Raw genomic sequence first — 18,210 nt, 5'->3', positions numbered from 1 at the left:
GCTCTTAAAGAGATCTTTGTTAAACCCCTGTAACAAACTGTATTAGCATTTTTAAAATTCCAAAATGATAACAGATACAAGATGTGATTACTCAAGCACTGATTATCCAAAAGACACAACTCAGTGTTTCAACCATTACAGTCATCTCCTCTGCTTTATTCTATTTTACTTTAAAGGATTTTGTAGTTATAAATGGGATAATTTTTCTTAAAGATGGAACTGTAGAATAACTGTTGTTTATATTGTCATTGTTGAATAATTTACAATTTTTTTTATCTTTATGGAAGTGTTATGTGATAGAGGACTTGTTTCGTGGTGGATTGAACCAGATCATATTTCTCCAACTGGTGCATTTTCTTTTCATTATTATTGTTTGTAACTAGAGTTATATGCAATTGCATTTTTTCTTTTGAATTGGTTATGGGTGAGCTAGATGCATTTGTCTTTGATTGTATGGACAGAAGCCTCATTGGCAAACAGAGTATGTATGTGTATATATATATATATATATATATATATATACACAAAATGAGAAAATGGAGAAATATATCTAAATCAATCATCAACTATCAGATAATACCGAATCAATACTTTATTAAAACACTACACAATAGCAAAGATATTATACATTAATATAGTACAATAATTACAATCAATATGGTGAAATATAACAAGACATAGAAATACATTTACATTGTAGCTGACAGCTGTTTCGGCCATGAAGACAGGTATGTCTCATTTAACCTATTAGCCATATAATGCAGGTATAAATGAGACATTAACAAGAATATCTTACAGCCTCTTCAGAGATATTAATGCAAGTATTAGTACAAATCCTAAATAATTTACATATAAATATAAATATGAGTGCATACATACTCATATTCTTACATATATATATATACACAATAATACAATATAAACAATATAGATCAATATACATCAACAAACACAATAATGTTCCATATTGAACTCTACAGCTCCTCAACCAACATCAAGAAACCACAATAGACACACTCACACTCAATGCAGGCATATATATTAAACAGTTCAATATATTAAAATGTGTCACTTCGCAAAAAGTCAATAAAGTTAATACCACCACCATAGTACCATCCAATGCAAGTGGATATCTGCATATATATGCAATCAGTTGAATTCCTCTGTTTGCATGGTATTAATTTTCACAGATGCATTCGATTGGCCTATACTTTTAAATTTGAATTACAATAGAAATTTTACGGTTAGTTAGCTAGGAAACATACACACGCGCACGCACATCCACAAAACGTACGCACATACATACATAGTCGTAGTATTATTAATTTACGGTAAAAATAATTTTACCTTTGCCCACCTAATACAGTAAATGAATTAATTGCATCGCAATTTTTAACATTTATGTATTAGCTTTGTTGGGTACTTCTCTAGCAGTATATTGGATATATGTTATCCCATGGAGGGTTGAATTTACAACCCCTATCTCATTTTCTGTGCCGGTAGCACAAAAAAAAAAAAAAAAAAGCACCAACTGATCGTGGCCGATGCCAGACCCCTCTGGCACCTGTGCAGGTGGCACGTAAAAAGCACCCACTACATTCGCAGAGTGGTTGGCGTTAGGAAGGGCATCCAGCTGTAGAAACACTGCCAGATCAGACTGGAGCCTGGGGCAGTCCCTGGCTCCCCAGACCCCGGTCGAACCGTCCAACCCGTGCTAGCGCGGAAAACGGACGTTAAACGATGATGATATATATATATATATATATATATGTATATATATATTGTCCCTACCTTCAAATTGCAGAGTAGAGAAAACAGAACAACAGATGAAGGGAATGTTCTTTATGTTGCCTGTCTCGTTTCTCTATTTGTTTCTTTCCTTGTTCGAAAAAAGTTCATTTTCTATGATTTTGTTTTTTATGTTCTTGTTTCTCATTTTGTTCACGTTTTTTTGGTGTCCTGTACCAATACATGCATGTATATATATATATATATATATATATGTGTGTAGGTATGTATATATATATGTATATATGCATATATTTATATTGCTAAGACCCCCTTCAGTCATGACTGACCATGGGATTGGGATTGTGCCTAGAAAGTTCCCCTCTGAGGCACAAGTCCAGGCAAAATTGTTTGTGGAAGAACAGCAGCTGCCCATGCATACCGTGTTATCCATGCCACCAGTGTTATCCAAGGGAAAGGCAAAGGCCAATACAGCTTGGCACCTGTGACATTGCAACTCATTTCTACAGCTGAGTGAACTGGAGCAACGTAAAATAAAGTGTCTTGCTCAAGAACACAACACACAGCCCGGTTCGGGATTGAAACTCACAACCTCACGATCGTAAGCTCGACGCTCTAACCACTGAGCTGTGCGCCTTCACTATTATATATATTGGTTGTTTCATATCCCTCAGATAATCAGTAGATAAGTACTGCAATACGAAACCTTAATATCAGATTTTTGAGGGCCTAAAGCTAAACATGGTCATCAAAAGCTGTTGTGAGGCTTTCTATAAGAAGAACTTTCACATGTGTTGAGAGTTTGCTCTTGTACCACCCCTAGACTCGACAAGCTCAGAATTATAAATATAAATATGTATCTCTATGTGTTTGGGAACATTTTGAAAAATTATAATTCTATTTCACTTAATTTTATTTTCTTTTGTTTTTTTCAATTTTTAGGTTCCTCAAATCCTTGGATCCACACCATCAACAACAACAACAATATCATCCAAAGGACCAACCATTGAAGACACAGAATCACAGTTTGAATTGATGTTAGAAAGTCTAGACTGAAAACAGACATATTAGACAAATTCTAATTACAGCAATGAATATTCAAGCTAAAAGGTTTCAGGGCCTTAAAAGCTTATGGGAAGCCCAACTTCAATAAAGGACGTGAAGGGATGATTTTTGAGCCATGTTGGGGTGGGGGTGGGGGGCATCTTACGTACCATCAAATATGGTGGTAATGCTTAAGCTAAATTTTTTATTGAGAAAAATGACCTGAACAGATGAGTGTATTTATGTGGTATGTGTGTGTGTGTGTGTGTGTGTGTGTATGTATGGCTGTATAAGTGATTCTATTTTTAGATGTGCATATCTTTATTTTTTCATCCATTACTTGTTTTAGTCAGTAGATTGCGACTATGCTGGGGCACTCAAAAAGTTTTAGTCAAATGAATTTTAAGCCTGGTACTTTGTTTTACTAATATTTTGGGATAGTATTTAGTTTGGAACTTTGAATTTTTTCGTCACTCCAACTTGAATGATTGAACAATTTATAGTTAAAGATTTATAATTTCTTACCCATTTATATGAAATAAATACAAAAAAAAACATTAAAAACAAATAAAATAATTAGACAAAATGGTGAGTCATATCTAATCATTTGTTTATTCTTTTGAAGCCTTTTCGCATTGCAGCTTGTGGAATTCTAATTCCTACCAGGCACCAACCTGGTGTTTGTACTGGACCTGCACACTGAGAGTGTACAGCTTCACAAACATGGATATGTGATTAGAATGTTGCAGGAAAGAATTGTAAGAGAGATTCTTCAAGCTGGGCCAACTGGCAGGAGACCTAAGAGAGACAGAGAGGGTTGGATGATATCCATAGTCTCATAGTTGGTCATGCTTGGGTGTCCAGCAGAAAAGTGTAATGATAGTTGCTTCTGATAGGACCCTATGGAAGAGCTACCTGAGAACTCTAACCTCTGTAAACTTTCCCAGAAATAATGAGTGCAGAATATAGTTGGATGGATTTATTTATTCAAATGCATAGTTCTTTCTGGAACAATGCTTCCGCTTATGAGCTCTGTGCTGACATGGAAAATGATATACTTGAACATTTTACTAAAGAACTTCTCTTGAGAGAATGTCTAAAGTAATCTTTGAATTTAGGGCTCAAAGAGCTAGAACAGTACTCACAAGGTATCTCATCTTCTAATTATTCTATCCATTCATCTCCCAAACTGATACTTTATTCATCAATTTCATCTCAGACCATTTTTCTTTTCAACACACTCTTCTTTTACTCGTTTCAGTCATTGGACTGAAGTCATGCTGGGGCACCACCTTGAAGGGTTTTAGTCAAACAATTCACTCCAATACTTTTTTTTTTTTTAAAGTCTGATATTTATTCTATCAATCTTACTTGCTGAACTGCTAAGTTATGGGGATGTAAACAAGTCAACAGCAGTTGCCAAGTAGTTGGCAAAGATGGATAAACACACACACACACAAAGTTTCTGCCACCGAATTTCCTTACAAATCATTGGTCAGTTCTAGGCTATAGTAGAAGACATCCAAGGTGCCATGCCACACAGTAGGACTGAACCTAAAACCATGTGGTTGCAAAGCAAGCTTCTTAACCACACAGCTATACTTTCTCTACTGACTTCGAAAGATGGCTGTGTAAAATTAAGAGATTTGGTTGCTGCTTCTAGCAAGTTGAGCAACCATACACTGGCCTCCTTGTTGGCTTCCATTCACACAAATACCTTATAACTATTTAATACCTTCAAAATTCTGAAATTTTGTGTATTAGCGTTCTGTACACACACACACACACACAGAGGGAGGAGAAGGGACCTTTTAACAGTTTAATCCCCTACTACAATAAGATGCAGTGTATTGACATTTGGTTCACAGATATATCATATGTTTAATCCCTTTAAAACCATGATAGATTCCTGTGTGAACATTTTCAAAGGGAGAAGGGGAGAGAGAGAGAGGTTTAATTGCTTTGTAATTAAGATAAGCTCTACTGTACTGCATTCTGTTCAAATAAAAATCTATCTAAACTGTTTAACTCCCTCAAAACGTCAGTGTTCTGGTATTTTCAAATGTATAAACTCTCATTTACCACTATTTTCAAGGAGAGAAAGACCAATATATTTTCTGCTTAATCCTATTCTGTGACAAAATGCGGCACAATGGGTCTTGAGGAACTGATTGTGTCACAGTAAAAACGCCAATATACTTAGGGTTCACACTGCATTGTGTATACTATATCACCATCATTTAATGGCTGTTTTCCATACTTGCATGAGTTCAGACAGAATTTGGGATCTTTTTGGTTTGAACGGCAGTTTTTAACATAATTTCTAGGTAACTAAAAAATTTTAAACTTCTTATACTGGTAGAATGTGTTTATAAAACATCTTTTCTCTTGGCTTTATTGAGAAAATTCTATAGTTTGTAAGATATTTGTTGTTTTTTCCTTCAATTTCTGCAATTTTAACCAATCAATGACGTCCATTGAGGTAAAAAAAAACATTCTGTGCCGTATGAATATGTCCCTCGTTTAAGAAACAGATTGGGTTTATTTACATTTCTGAAGAAAAAAAGATACTCTTCCCCCCACCCCTAATCCTAACCCTAAAACAGATTGAAATGCAATAGATCGATACTAGGGTCATAATTATGGGTGACAATTTCATATGATACCGCTAGAAAAAACTGCCGTTCAAACCGAAAAGATCCAGAATTTGTTGAAGCAGATATTCTCCAACCAGATGCCTTTCCTGTAAGGTGACATAATGGCTTAATTCATTAGTAAACCAAACAAAATATCTGCAGCATTAAGTTACGGTTCTTTACGTTCTGAGTTCAAATACCGTCAAAGTCATAAATGCCTTTTAATCTTCCAGAGTCAATAAAATAAAGTACCAGATAAGTACGGGTGTCGATTTAATATGTCTGTACAGTATCCGAGGTATGAATAGAATCATAACAGAAAACTTGTGTATGCTTCTTTGACGTCATATTTTAAAAAATAAAAAATTCCAGGAGTTATCTCCCTTACAAATAATCGGAAAAAATTGTTTCAAATTTTGGCACAAGGCCAGCAATTTCGGTGGAGTGGGGGTAAGTCGATTACGTGGACCCCATCACGCAACTTGTACTTATTTTATCGACCCAGAACGGATAAAAGGTAAAGATCTGCAGTTCACTCATCACTGTATAATTACTTTTTGATAGCTTTTTAATGCTCTCTGTTTTAATAGTGTTAATGCTAACTTAGCTTTTGTTATTTCATGCAGACTGCATGTCTAAGTTATTTATCATCCAAGATAGATTAACTGTTTAGATGCGGTCATAACCACTTCATTGTTTAAGGCCAAGGCATAATATTCACATCTTTTTCTCAACTGGATACCGTGAAGAATGTTTCACAATTATAGGATATTTTTTTTTATTCTTTTACCTCTTTCAGTCATTTGAATGTGGCCATGCTGGAGCACTGCCTCTAGTCAAACAAATCGACCCCAGGACTTATTGTATCGGTCTCTTTTGCTGAACCGCTAATTTACAGGGATGTAAACATACCAACATCGGTTGTCAAGCAATGGTGTGTGGTGGGGGGGGGGGGGGCAAACACAGACGCACAAACATATACATATATACTACGGGCTTCTTTCAGTTTCTGCCAACCAAATCCCCTCACAAGAATTTAGTCAGCCCAAAGCAATAATAGAAGACATTTGCCCAAGGTGCCACGCAGGGGTTGAACCTGGAACTATGTGGTTGAGAAGCAAGCTTCTTACCACACATCCATGTGCAGCATTATTCCAACATTGCCTTGTAAATCTAATAATAACTGGGGTGTTACTTTTCATCCATCCCTAAAACAGAAATAGTAATAAGAAGACTTGCTCACAATACCCAACCATGGTGGCTGTGTGTGAAGAAGCCTGGATGACATGTGTATCAGTTAAATTGACCCCAATACTTGATAAGTATTTCTCATGAATCCTTACATGAAAGCTGAATTTTCAGTGATATCTCAGTAACCCAATAGCATTTTGGAACTATGCACTGAAAGCTAGTGAGGGAGCCTCTTCATTGTCCTCTTGACAAAGCCAATAGAAAACCCTCCCGCAAATCACATTGTTATCTTAATAAAGCAGGACACGCTGGCTCCTGTGATCCTGGGTGCATTGAGTTTAGGAAAAAAATGTAGTAGTAATAGCCAGAATGCCTTTGAGAATAAATTCACTCAGAATTTACCTGGGGATAAACAAAAAGGCATTGTTACCAACTACGCTAAAGGTTAGTTCTTTAGATAAAAAAGCAGGGATTAATTAATGACATTCATTATCATCATCATTTAACCCATTTAATAGCAACCTGGCTGAAACCGGCTCTGGCTTTGTAGTAGAAATGTCCTGAAAAAAGAAGGTATTTGCCATGTCTGTATTGTATGTTTTCCAGTTCTGTTTTAATTTCTATCTCCAAGTTCTGAGCTCTTTAACCCTTTCCTTACCAAACTGGCTGAAACCACTTCTGGCTCTGTGTACAAATGTCTTGTTTTCATAAGTTTTGAAGTAAAATCTTCCACCAAACCTTAGTCACAATTTATGTTCCTAACACTAGCTTAATTTTACTAAATTCTTTGTATTTAAAATTAATTGAAAGAAACACAGAGAATCTCAAAATAAATACGGTACGAAAGGGTTTGTCCGTTTTCCATGCTGGCATGAGTTGGATGGCTCAAGAGGATCTGGTAAGACCAGAGGTTGCACTACTAAGTTCAATTATGTTTTGGCTTGGTTTCTCCAGGTACATGCCCTTCCTTAATACCAATCACTTTACAGAGTGTATCAGGTACTTTTTATGTGGTACCAGCACCAACAAGGTCACCAAATACTTTGGATTGACCTGGCATATTATTGATATCTATTTGTAATGAGTCTTCATGGAAGCCATAACCAAATCTGATGAAATCTGGACCCCAAGAACACAAGGCAGAAGTAAACCCTGAAAGATATTTAGCTCAACATAGTTCTTTTTCTGTCACTCAATCTTAACAGATTTCAACCTTCAAAAAACAGAAGGCAAATGTAAATCCTGAAATATTACATTCAGCATCATTTAACATCCTCTTTTCCATGCCTGCATCAGTCAGGCAAAATTTACTGAGCCAGGTTTTCTACAGCTGGACAACCTTTCTGTCATTAACCCTAGCTTGTTTCCACAGCGAGATAATGTTGTTCCAGAACGAGATAAAGCATTTCAGAGAATATTGGAAATGAGCAATCTCACTTGTAATTTACAACCATCATATGATGTCTAGACAAGGATGTGTGGTAAGTAGCTTGCTAACCAACCACATGGTTCCGGTTCAGTCCCACTGCGTGGCATCTTGGGCAAGTGTCTTCTGCTATAGCCCCGGGCCGACCAAAGCCTTGTGAGTGGATTTGGTAGACGGAAACTGAAAGAAGCCTGTCGTATATATGTATATATATATATATATATATATGTATGTGTGTGTGTTTGTGTGTCTGTTCCCCTAGCATTACTTGACAACCGATGCTGGTGTGTTTACGTCCCCGTCACTTAGCGGTTCGGCAAAAAGAGACCGATAGAATAAGTACTGGGCTTACAAAAAGAATAAGTCCTGGGGTCGAGTTGCTCGACTAAAGGCGGTGCTCCAACATGGGCGCAGTCAAATGACTGAAACAAGTATACATACATATACATACACACACAAACATATATATATACATACACACACACATATATTTCATTTAGTTTCAGCTCACGAGCTGTGGCCATGCTGAGGCACTGCCATTAAATCACAAGGGATGCGTTGGCCGGGATGTGTATATATACACATACACACACAACACATGTATAGGCACATGCATGGCCGTGCAATAAGAAGTTAGTTTCTCAACGACATGGTTCCAAGTTCAACCCCAATGAGTGGCACCATGTGCAAGAGTTTTCTACTATAGCCACAGGCCGGCCAAAGCTTTGAGTGGATTTGGTAGACGGAAACTGAAAGAAACCCGTCGTATATACATGTATGCATATATGTGTTGGATCTTTTCCTTTTGAACAGCATATGTCAACACGATTTCTAGTTAACTAAACACTTTTAAACTTCATATACTGGTAGAATGTGTTTATAAAACATCATTTTTTCTTGGCTTTATTGAGAAAATTCTAAGACACTGCTACGGAAAATGAGATTTTTTTCTCGCAGTGTCAAATGAAAATGTCACCCATAATTATAACCCTAGTATCGATCTATTGCATTTCAATTTGTTTTAGGGGTTGGGGAAGGGTATCTTTTTTTCTTTGCAAATGTAAATAAACCCAATATGTTTCTTAAACGAGGGACATATTCATACAGCACGGAATGTTTTCACCCCAAATGGACTCCAGCGATTGGTTAAAATTGCCGAAATGCTCGATTTTAAAATGGAAATATCTTACAAACTGTAGAATTTTCTCAATAAAGCCAAGAAAAAATTATGTTTTATAAACACATTCTACCAGTATACGAAGTTTAAAAGTGTTTAGTTAACTAGAAATTGTGTTGAAAACTGCCGTTCAAAACGAAAAGATCCTACGTGTCTCTTTCAGTATCCCATCACTGCTTAACAACCGGTGTTGGTTAGTGTATGTTCCCGTAACTCTGTGGTTCGGCAAAAATAGCCGATAGAATAACCAGGCTTTAAAAATAAGTACTAGCGTAAATTTGCTCAACTAAAACCTTTCAATGCGATGCCCCAGTATAACCGCAGTCAAATGACAGAAACAAAAAAAATATCTTTTTAACCCTAACATTCCCAGTTGATGCCATTTCACTTTAATCATACCATAAAACCTTTGGAAACACATTATAAACCCTTTAGCATGACTATCGCACCAGCTGCTGCCTTGTTAAGATAAAACGAAAAGCAAAATTGCTTAGTGAGAATTATTAAAATCCGAAACAATAATAAAAATGTAAATTTTTTTTTAATCCATTTTTTGTTGTTGTTGCAATAACTTTAGCTAATTAGTGAACACCTTACCTGGTTGCTCTCTACCTGTTAGAAATTTTTTTACGCAATACATTGTTCCCTAATAGCTTAAACTTTGGCGCCGAAAACTGTTTGTCTATTGATTGCTTTCATCGTAAACATGAACGCACGTGCTTGGATCTAAATCTAAATGGCCGCCATCTTCACTAACACCGTAACATTGATTTGCTTTGGTATCGCTTTCATTTTATCATTTTTTCGTTTAACAATTCATTTTCATAAATTTTAATTATAATGTTCTATGTCTCTTGGTGTCCCCCTCTGTGTCGCCCCTAGTGGGTAATAAAGAATCATCAACATTGATTTGCTTTTATAACACACGACTACCTGTTGGCCTGACATGAATACATGCTGCACAAAGAGAATATCGACATAGACCATGGCAATTAAGCCTGGTTTTCTTTAACTGATTCATAATTATTCAGTATCGAAAGAAAGCGGAAACAGCAAAATACCTGACCAAATGTTTCATTCTTCGCTATTCCGAGTTCACATATAAGATGGATCGGATCTTTTCGGTTTGAACGGCAGTTTTTTTTAATAATTTCCACGTAACTAAACACTTTTAAATTTCGTATACTGGTAGAATGTGTTTATAAAACATTTTTTTCTCTTGGCTTTATTGAGAAAATTCTATAGTTTGTAAGATATTTGTTGTTGTTTTTTTCTTCAATTTCAACCAATCAATGACGTCTATTGAGATGAAAACATTCTGTGCCGTATGAAAATGTCCCTCGTTTAAGAAACAGATTGGGTTTATTTACATTTCTGAAGAAAAAAAGATACCCTTCCCCCACCCTAACCCTAAAATAGATTGAAATGCAATAGATCGATACTAGGGTCATAATTATGGGTGACAATTTCATATGACACCGCTAGAAAAAACTGCCATTCAAACCGAAAAGATCCGATGGATCAACTTTGCTCTTCAACTTTCCGTGTTCGACAAAATTTATAGTTGAAAATTAACTGGAGCCGATATTGTCGATTGTTAGCAATTGTATGTCATAAGAAATCAATTTTCAGTCTTTTTGGTGACGAGTATAGTAAGAAGTGTGCTTCTGTGAACTTGCTTCCATTTCTATAACTGATGCCATTTTACTTTACAAATTGACAATTGCTGTGTAGCTGTAACATGAAACCTTGGTCCTTGTGTCACACCTTATAACTCCAAAGCAAATAAACAAAAGCAATGTATTCGTCTAGTTTGTATCATCAAAGAGACAGATACATAAAAGCATGAACAGTTAGACTCAGGTTATCAAATCATTAATTTATAACATTGAATAGAGATATATAAACATACCATACTTTTTGTTTCATGATACGCACATCAGTCGACCTATAGCCATAGGAACTAATTTAGGCAGGGCCTGTATCTTTGCACTTAATATCGGAGTTGATGCAATTGTTTGACCTGAGCACATGTTATACATGATTGATTGATAGATATACATACATACACACCTAACTATCAAAATTATATATATATATATATCTTTATATATTAGACAAAAAGAGGGTCCCAGAAATGACATAATTTTAGTTACCATGTGTGGTGAGGAGTGTAAACCCCATTAGCATGTTAATCCTTCACCAGAGCGGCGAAAAAGACGAAGGCATCTGTTTACCTAGATGACACCACAATCTCCTGTCTTACAATTCAGAGATCGAACCAGCGAGAAACCATACATAATAGGCACATGGTGTAAATTTTTCTTTTGTGATCCTACCATAAATAATTTTAGAAATTAAACGCACAAAAATGTCAAGTTTACTCGGAGCTTTTGAACGAATAACTGTGTCACGCTCCACCTTTTTCTTTTACTCTCTGTTGAAGTGTAAGAGACTAGAACGTTACACTTTCTACTCTTCATGGTAATTAAGCTTATCCGGTGTTATGCACACTTTTCAGTCTATAGTTGGAGACACAAACCCTCATTACTATCCTCAGATTCCAAACTTCCCTTACCTATTCACTTACCTCCCATTTCAGCAACATTATCCGATGAATGAAACTGTCAAGATATTTGATATGGCTTCAAACTAACCTGCTGTTTTGCTTTTACTGTATCGGTGTATCACTTTTAAAGCAGCCCAACCTTGAAATAGAACATTAATAAACAAGTAATACTACCTTAAATTTTAGAGCAATCGAACCACCCAACGAAATCTTTATTGGTATTCAGCTCATTCGATGGCTGTCACTCGAACTAAAGCTACCTCACATTTCATATCCGAATAAAACCAGCGGTTTAAATTTGAGTATGGCACAAAACCCAAATGTAGGCCGTTTCATTACTTTGTTAAAAGAGGAAGTTGTAAATAGGTAACCCAAAATATGAACAACTTACTTCAGTAAACAGAAGTATCATTGTAAATGTTTTGTTAGTTTTTAAATGGCTTCAAAAGAAGCAGGCTCCGTGTGGTCGACTTTTACTTGACGTACTAAATATACAAAAGAACTGTGGCGGTGACCCAATGGTCCGTTAAAGGACATAGAAAACTGTTATTCCTGCTATTCCCAGAGAGTAATATGAGTCTATAAACAAAAGGCTTCCTCAGAAGATAGAAATGCAGACATGATTCACTCGGCATAAATGGTGTCCGAGAAAAAAGTCACTGAAAGAAGGTCATATTTTATTTAAATGCTATAATCAAAATAATAAAACAAAAAATATTTTAAATTAGTTATTAACTAACAGTACGTGACTCGTACACAATTTATATTTGGTGGCATTAGACACATTGAGCGGTGGGGAGCCCTTTTTATTTAATTTCTTACGCATAATAAGAAAAAGAAACAAAAAATTTCAGTCATTTGTTGACAATTCATGAGGATTGAAAACATTTAACATAGTATCGTGGCATTATTTTGTATATTCAGTATATTCACTGCTGATGACTAAGATATATATATTCCAGCCGACGCCACCAGGAAAAAAAAAAACTATTAGTCTTGTGGTTCTCCGGTCGAGCGACTTCTATCTTGTGAATTTTTTTCCTTCTTTCAAAAAAAAAAAAACAGGATTCTAAAAAACTAGTAATGGTCTACGTAAAAATAAAATTGTAACTTTAAACAGTTCAAAAGGGAAATATATTGATTTACAGTGAAGATTAAGATTCCGAGCAAGCAAATTGAATACCTTTACACGAAACGTTACAATTTTTCATCTTTCTGACAATAAATCAATTTTCGTCTTTGAGATATTTGGAAAAGAAAAGTTAATAAGATTTATATTTATTAGGTATATAATTATTTTAATGAATAGATATAATCAAATCTGACTAAAGTACATTTTCATTTAAATTAATGTTATTATAGTGAGCATTGCATAACTAATTAGTAATATATATCATTTACATTTGACGGATATTTGTCCTCATCATGTTTGTTGTTAACACGTTTCGGCTGATATACCCTCCAGGCTTCATCAAGTGTCTTGGGGAAATTTCGAACCCGGGTTCTCACTCTTAATGTAGTTTTCGATGTTATTATTATTATTCAGGTCACTGCCTGGAATCAAACTCGGAATCTTGGGGTTACTAGTGGTTAAGAGCGCGTGCTAACCCCAAGATTCCGAGTTCGATTCCAACCTTAAGAAAGTAGAATCCCGGTTCGAAATTTCCCCAAGACACCTGTTGAAGGCTGACGTTAGCACGCCGGGCGAAATGCTTAGCGGTATTTCGTCTGCGTTACGTTGTGAGTTCAAATTCCGCCGAGGTCGACTTTGCCTTTCATCCTTTCGGGGTCGATAAATTAAGTACCAGTTACGCACTGGGGTCGATGTAATTGACTTAATACCTATGTCTGTCCTTGTTTGTCCCCTCTGTGTTTAGCCCCTTGTGGGTAATAAAGAAATAGGTATATCAGCGAAACGTTAACAAACAAAATGAGAACAAATATCCGTCAAATGTAAATAATGTACATAATTCCCCGTCTCTTAAATATAGAATTAGTAATACTTATGCGATAACGAAAGAAAAGAAAACAACACTAGCTCAATATTTAATCTTTTTTTAGCAAAAAACGGGAGATAACTCCGCATGTTCCTGCTTTATGTGACCTCGTCAGCAAAAGTCTTCAAAAGAAAACAGGCACTAATTTTTCACACTCACTTGTATATAATATAGAAAATTTAAGCTATTCTCTCATCTCTACATTGGTCAACAGTTGGAATTCAACTTGGGACTAGAACAATAGAATGATTGCCTTATAGAATTAATTTTCGTCCGTCCTTAACCTCTCACCAAACACCATCGGGGTATATAGACGTATTATGGTCATGATATTTAGCTCTCTTTAGTTTTGGGCTACAAGCCTAATTAGCCTCCCACATTTATTATCTGATGACAAAATTTTCGTCAACCAATTAAATGATGAAATAAAGTTGGCAATTTTTGTGTTTTCCAATGGCTAGTATTTCTCCACGCTGTAATTGCTTCAGCTTCCACACGCGGTCTCAAGTCACTTGTCTAACAAGTACATCTCCAAAATATTTTACTTATGGTTGAACGCAATACATCTAGAAGGATTTGTTGATAATATTGGATTGACTAGGACAAAGTTTCACCTTTGCTTAAAAATCTGCACTGGTTGAACAAGATATTAAATACACATTCCAATATTAATATTTCATTTTTCTAGGAAGCATGAACAACTGGAAACAAAATAATAAAATTGATTTTTTTTTTTTTTTTACTGAAATACATTTAAACGGAAAGTTATTTTGAAGTTGTGCATTTCACTTAAAGAGGTGTGTGAATAGCAACTGTGAAATAATTGATTAGGAATCGAAACTGGATTACTGATTTCGCCCTCAGGCAACTTACCACAGCCCGGTAGTCGTTAGTAGACAAACATCTACACACATAACTGTGGCAGAGTTTCTTGGTAGTGCTAGCTATAATATTTAATGTCTTAGTTATCAATATAAAAGAAAAAAATAGTGAATATAAATATAATGCCATTGTCTATCACAAAACGAAAGCAAACACATTACGACGACGAAGTTTTAAACAAAATGAATGAAATTACATGTCATAATATCAATCAATCGAGATAGAAAAGCACGTGTAAGAGATATAAATGAGCAGAGTAAGAGAGAGTGTGGCAAATATATACATAAAAGGGGGAAAACGTAAAAGATAAAGAGACAGAGAGGTAGATATGGCGATCTGAAAGTCGAGTCATTTCTCGTATTATATTTTATTACTATTTACTGAAAACCTTGTCTTTGGGATGCAGATTTCGAAAATCTAATCCGTTTTCTCCTGGATGCACCGTTTCAGTGGCATACATACGAACAAAAATGCACTGTTGTTGATGTTGAAATTCCAATGAAGGAGCCTTGGATCTAGGTTAGAAACCAGCTCTTACTCTATTGGCAAGAAATCAGGAAATAAAACTGAACAATGACATGCAAGCACACATTTAAATAGTACATATTTAAAACAGTTTGATTCAGCGCGTGTGTAGACAACCTTCCACTAAATGAATATATTACAAAATGTTTGCGAGTTTCGTTCGTGTTTGCAACACACGCAACCCAGCTTGATCCATAGTAATCTTACTTAGCGGAAATGTTGATCAATAACTCCCATTGCAACAAAGTCATGCGCTGTCAGTTAATAAGTGAGTTAAAATATCTTTTGTTGTATTTAATTGTTCACGTTATTGAAAGAAATTGACTATTTTCCTAGCTGAATTTTCGACTTTTTCCCTTGTGACTTTTTTTTTTACCCGGACGCTGCTTGTGCAATCCACATATCCCGTATCATTTACGCTAATTGTTCTAGACTGTGACACTGTCCTCAAGCTCTCGATCGACTTAGCCGCAAATATCTCATATATTAAAAAATTGAAATGACACGGATGTTATAAATAAATAATATATAGATACGATGGTGACGCCAGGTACGTCTTTGATAACAAATCTGGTCGATCAACCTTGATTTAGGGCTAAACAATAACAACGATAAAAGTCGCTGCATGTTAGAGTCCTCAATGAGATACAGTAAATTTTGTGGAGAAAGGTTTAAATGGGTCTTGATATGTTGGTATGAAATTTAGGCTGTGGGATCTTTTCCTTTTGAACGGCACATGTCAACACAATTTCTAGTTAACTAAACACTTTAAAACTTCGTATACTGGTAGAATGTGTCAAAATAAAACATCTTTTTCTCTTGGCTTTCTTGAGAAAATTGTAATTTGTTTGTTTAACGTTGTTTAATTTTTTAAATTTTAACCAATGAATCGGCTCTAGTGAGCTAAAATCATTTGCTGCGTCTAAAACTGAGACAACATCCTGTCACTAACCTTAGACGCAGCAAATGATTTTAGCTCAATTAGAGGCAATTGATTGGTTAAAATTCGAAAAATTAAACTACGTTAAACAAACGAATTACAATTTTATCAAGAAAGCCAAGAGAAAAAATGTTTTATTTTGACACATTCTACCAGTATACGAAGTTTTAAAGTGTTTAGTTAACTAGAAATTGTGTTCACATGTGCCGTTCAAAAGGAAAAGATCCAGGCTGTGTGTGCTGTGCCATAATAAAACCTGATCCAATATTGTTTAAATACATTTATTTTTACATAATATATATGAAAATATTCACGAAATTATACAGATGCTTGCTAGTAGTGTATTGTGGCAGAAGTAGAGAATAGTTCGCAGTTACATTAATAACAGAAATGAAAAGTTTCGTTTGAAAGGAGGGAAAAATACACTGTTCTTCGTAGCTGGCGATTCCTTTACCGCAGGGTTGAGCTGCAACCTAGGAACTTTGTCCTCTTAAGGGCTTGTTGTCTGGGTCCACTTGCATAGCGACCTCATCCACATGTCTGGCTGTGCCTCCCGCGTTTTACTTATACATTCCCTTTTTACGCAGGAGCCTCTGGAACATGATAGAACACTCTATATAATATGGGGCGATATTACTACAAGCCGACTGCTTGATATTCAAGGTATGTCGTTTAATCTAAGTGTGGTCTGATAATAGTTTCTAAAGCTGTAAGATTTCGATTCTGGGCTTCGCTGCAGGGCAATGTCAGCTTTAAATTGGGAAAGTCCCAAGCAATTAAGAGACAGTAGGCTTCACAAAAATCAAATATTTGCCTTTTTATTCATTTGAATTCCCTGCTAATTGTGAAACTATGAGCTGTAGTTTATTTTAACTCATGGTCAATCCAGCTTTGTGTCGATGGAAAAGACAAGATGGTCATTGTTGGAACGTCTTTTATAAGTTTTCTCGATTAAGACAGCCACAGGATTAAACAACAATTAACGTGTCGTTAACATTACTTTATAACTACAACACATATTGGAACGTCAATCTCATCTGGTCTTCTTGACTTGTGACAGCATTCACCTGGGGTGGGTTGAGCTGGCTTCGTTCATTCTCAATACTGCATCTCTCACGAACACCGACCAGGCCTGGCGATTTGAGGCTAACGACCGCGTGATCTCCAGCAGCGAACGCCGTAGACATGGGGCCTAGGTTGGGTTCCAGATCAGCCTTGACCGTCATCAGCCAGGTTTTTCGTTGTCCACCACATCGCTTTCACCAACCCTCAAGGGGAGCTGGGGCAAATGCTTCGTAGATGAATTCTCCTGGTTGATGACGGAGGGCATAAGCCAGCCAACGCAGGCAAGCAAATCTCATCTGGTCGACTCTCCTAAGAGTGAGCAAGGCTCTTGACTGAACGTAAGAATTTCCGATACAAGGCATCAAACTTATTCCACTATTTGAACTCTTAATTAGCTTTTGCTGTTGGAGAACACGATTAATTTGATTAGATTCCATGGTTTCCTAATTTATTTCAATTTGTAAACTTCTTGTATTTCTTTTGTGAAATAGTTTGAATCCAGATAAACTAATGACGGATTGTGTAAGCAAATATACATACAAAAGTGGAATAAATACTTTGCTGTGAAGGAGATAATTCTAACGTTACAGGATAGTTCGGCGAAAGGCCCTGCACGCAACGTTATGTTAGCTTTTCCTTTTTCACAGAAAAGGGTTTTTTCTTGGAATGTTTGACTAATCTTGTTCTTTGTGGCATAAAGTTTATTTCCTTGTATTACTTTCTGCCGTCAAAAACAAGCGTCATACTTAGGTAAGTCCAGTTCTCTTAGAATCTCAGGAACAGCCCGAAAAACTTACTTGACGGTAGTTCTTCCTTTGAAGATTTCTCCTGCTATCTGCTCGCTCCATAGCAAGTTTCTACTTGTCGACATGGAACATTATGTAAGTTACTGACGCTGCACTATGTGAATAAATATCTAATGGTGTTACTTAACCTTATTAAACCACACGTCCTACAAATATATATTTTAAATGTGCACCCCCACCGTGAACGGACCAGTTACTGTATA

At 35.9% G+C, this 18,210-nt stretch overlaps 1 protein-coding gene across 3 annotated transcripts in view; it reads left to right on the top strand.

Annotated features, from left to right (window-relative positions):
* The window catches only part of LOC115214434 (doublecortin domain-containing protein 1-like), a 299,436-nt gene extending 296,122 nt beyond the window's left edge, over nucleotides 1-3,314 (top strand). For all 3 annotated transcript variants that reach the window (XM_036504819.1, XM_036504818.1, XM_036504820.1), the window contains one exon: nucleotides 2,692-3,314. In XM_036504819.1, coding sequence (XP_036360712.1) covers nucleotides 2,692-2,785 — 94 coding nt within the window. In that variant the 3' untranslated portion in view covers nucleotides 2,786-3,314. The remainder of the gene's footprint in view (nucleotides 1-2,691) is intronic.
* The last annotated feature ends 14,896 nt before the right edge of the window (nucleotides 3,315-18,210 follow it).

Source organism: Octopus sinensis, linkage group LG7 (genome assembly GCF_006345805.1).
Source record: "Octopus sinensis linkage group LG7, ASM634580v1, whole genome shotgun sequence".
Lineage (NCBI taxonomy): Eukaryota > Metazoa > Mollusca > Cephalopoda > Octopoda > Octopodidae > Octopus > Octopus sinensis.
This window is presented reverse-complemented; position numbering and strand designations above follow the sequence as displayed.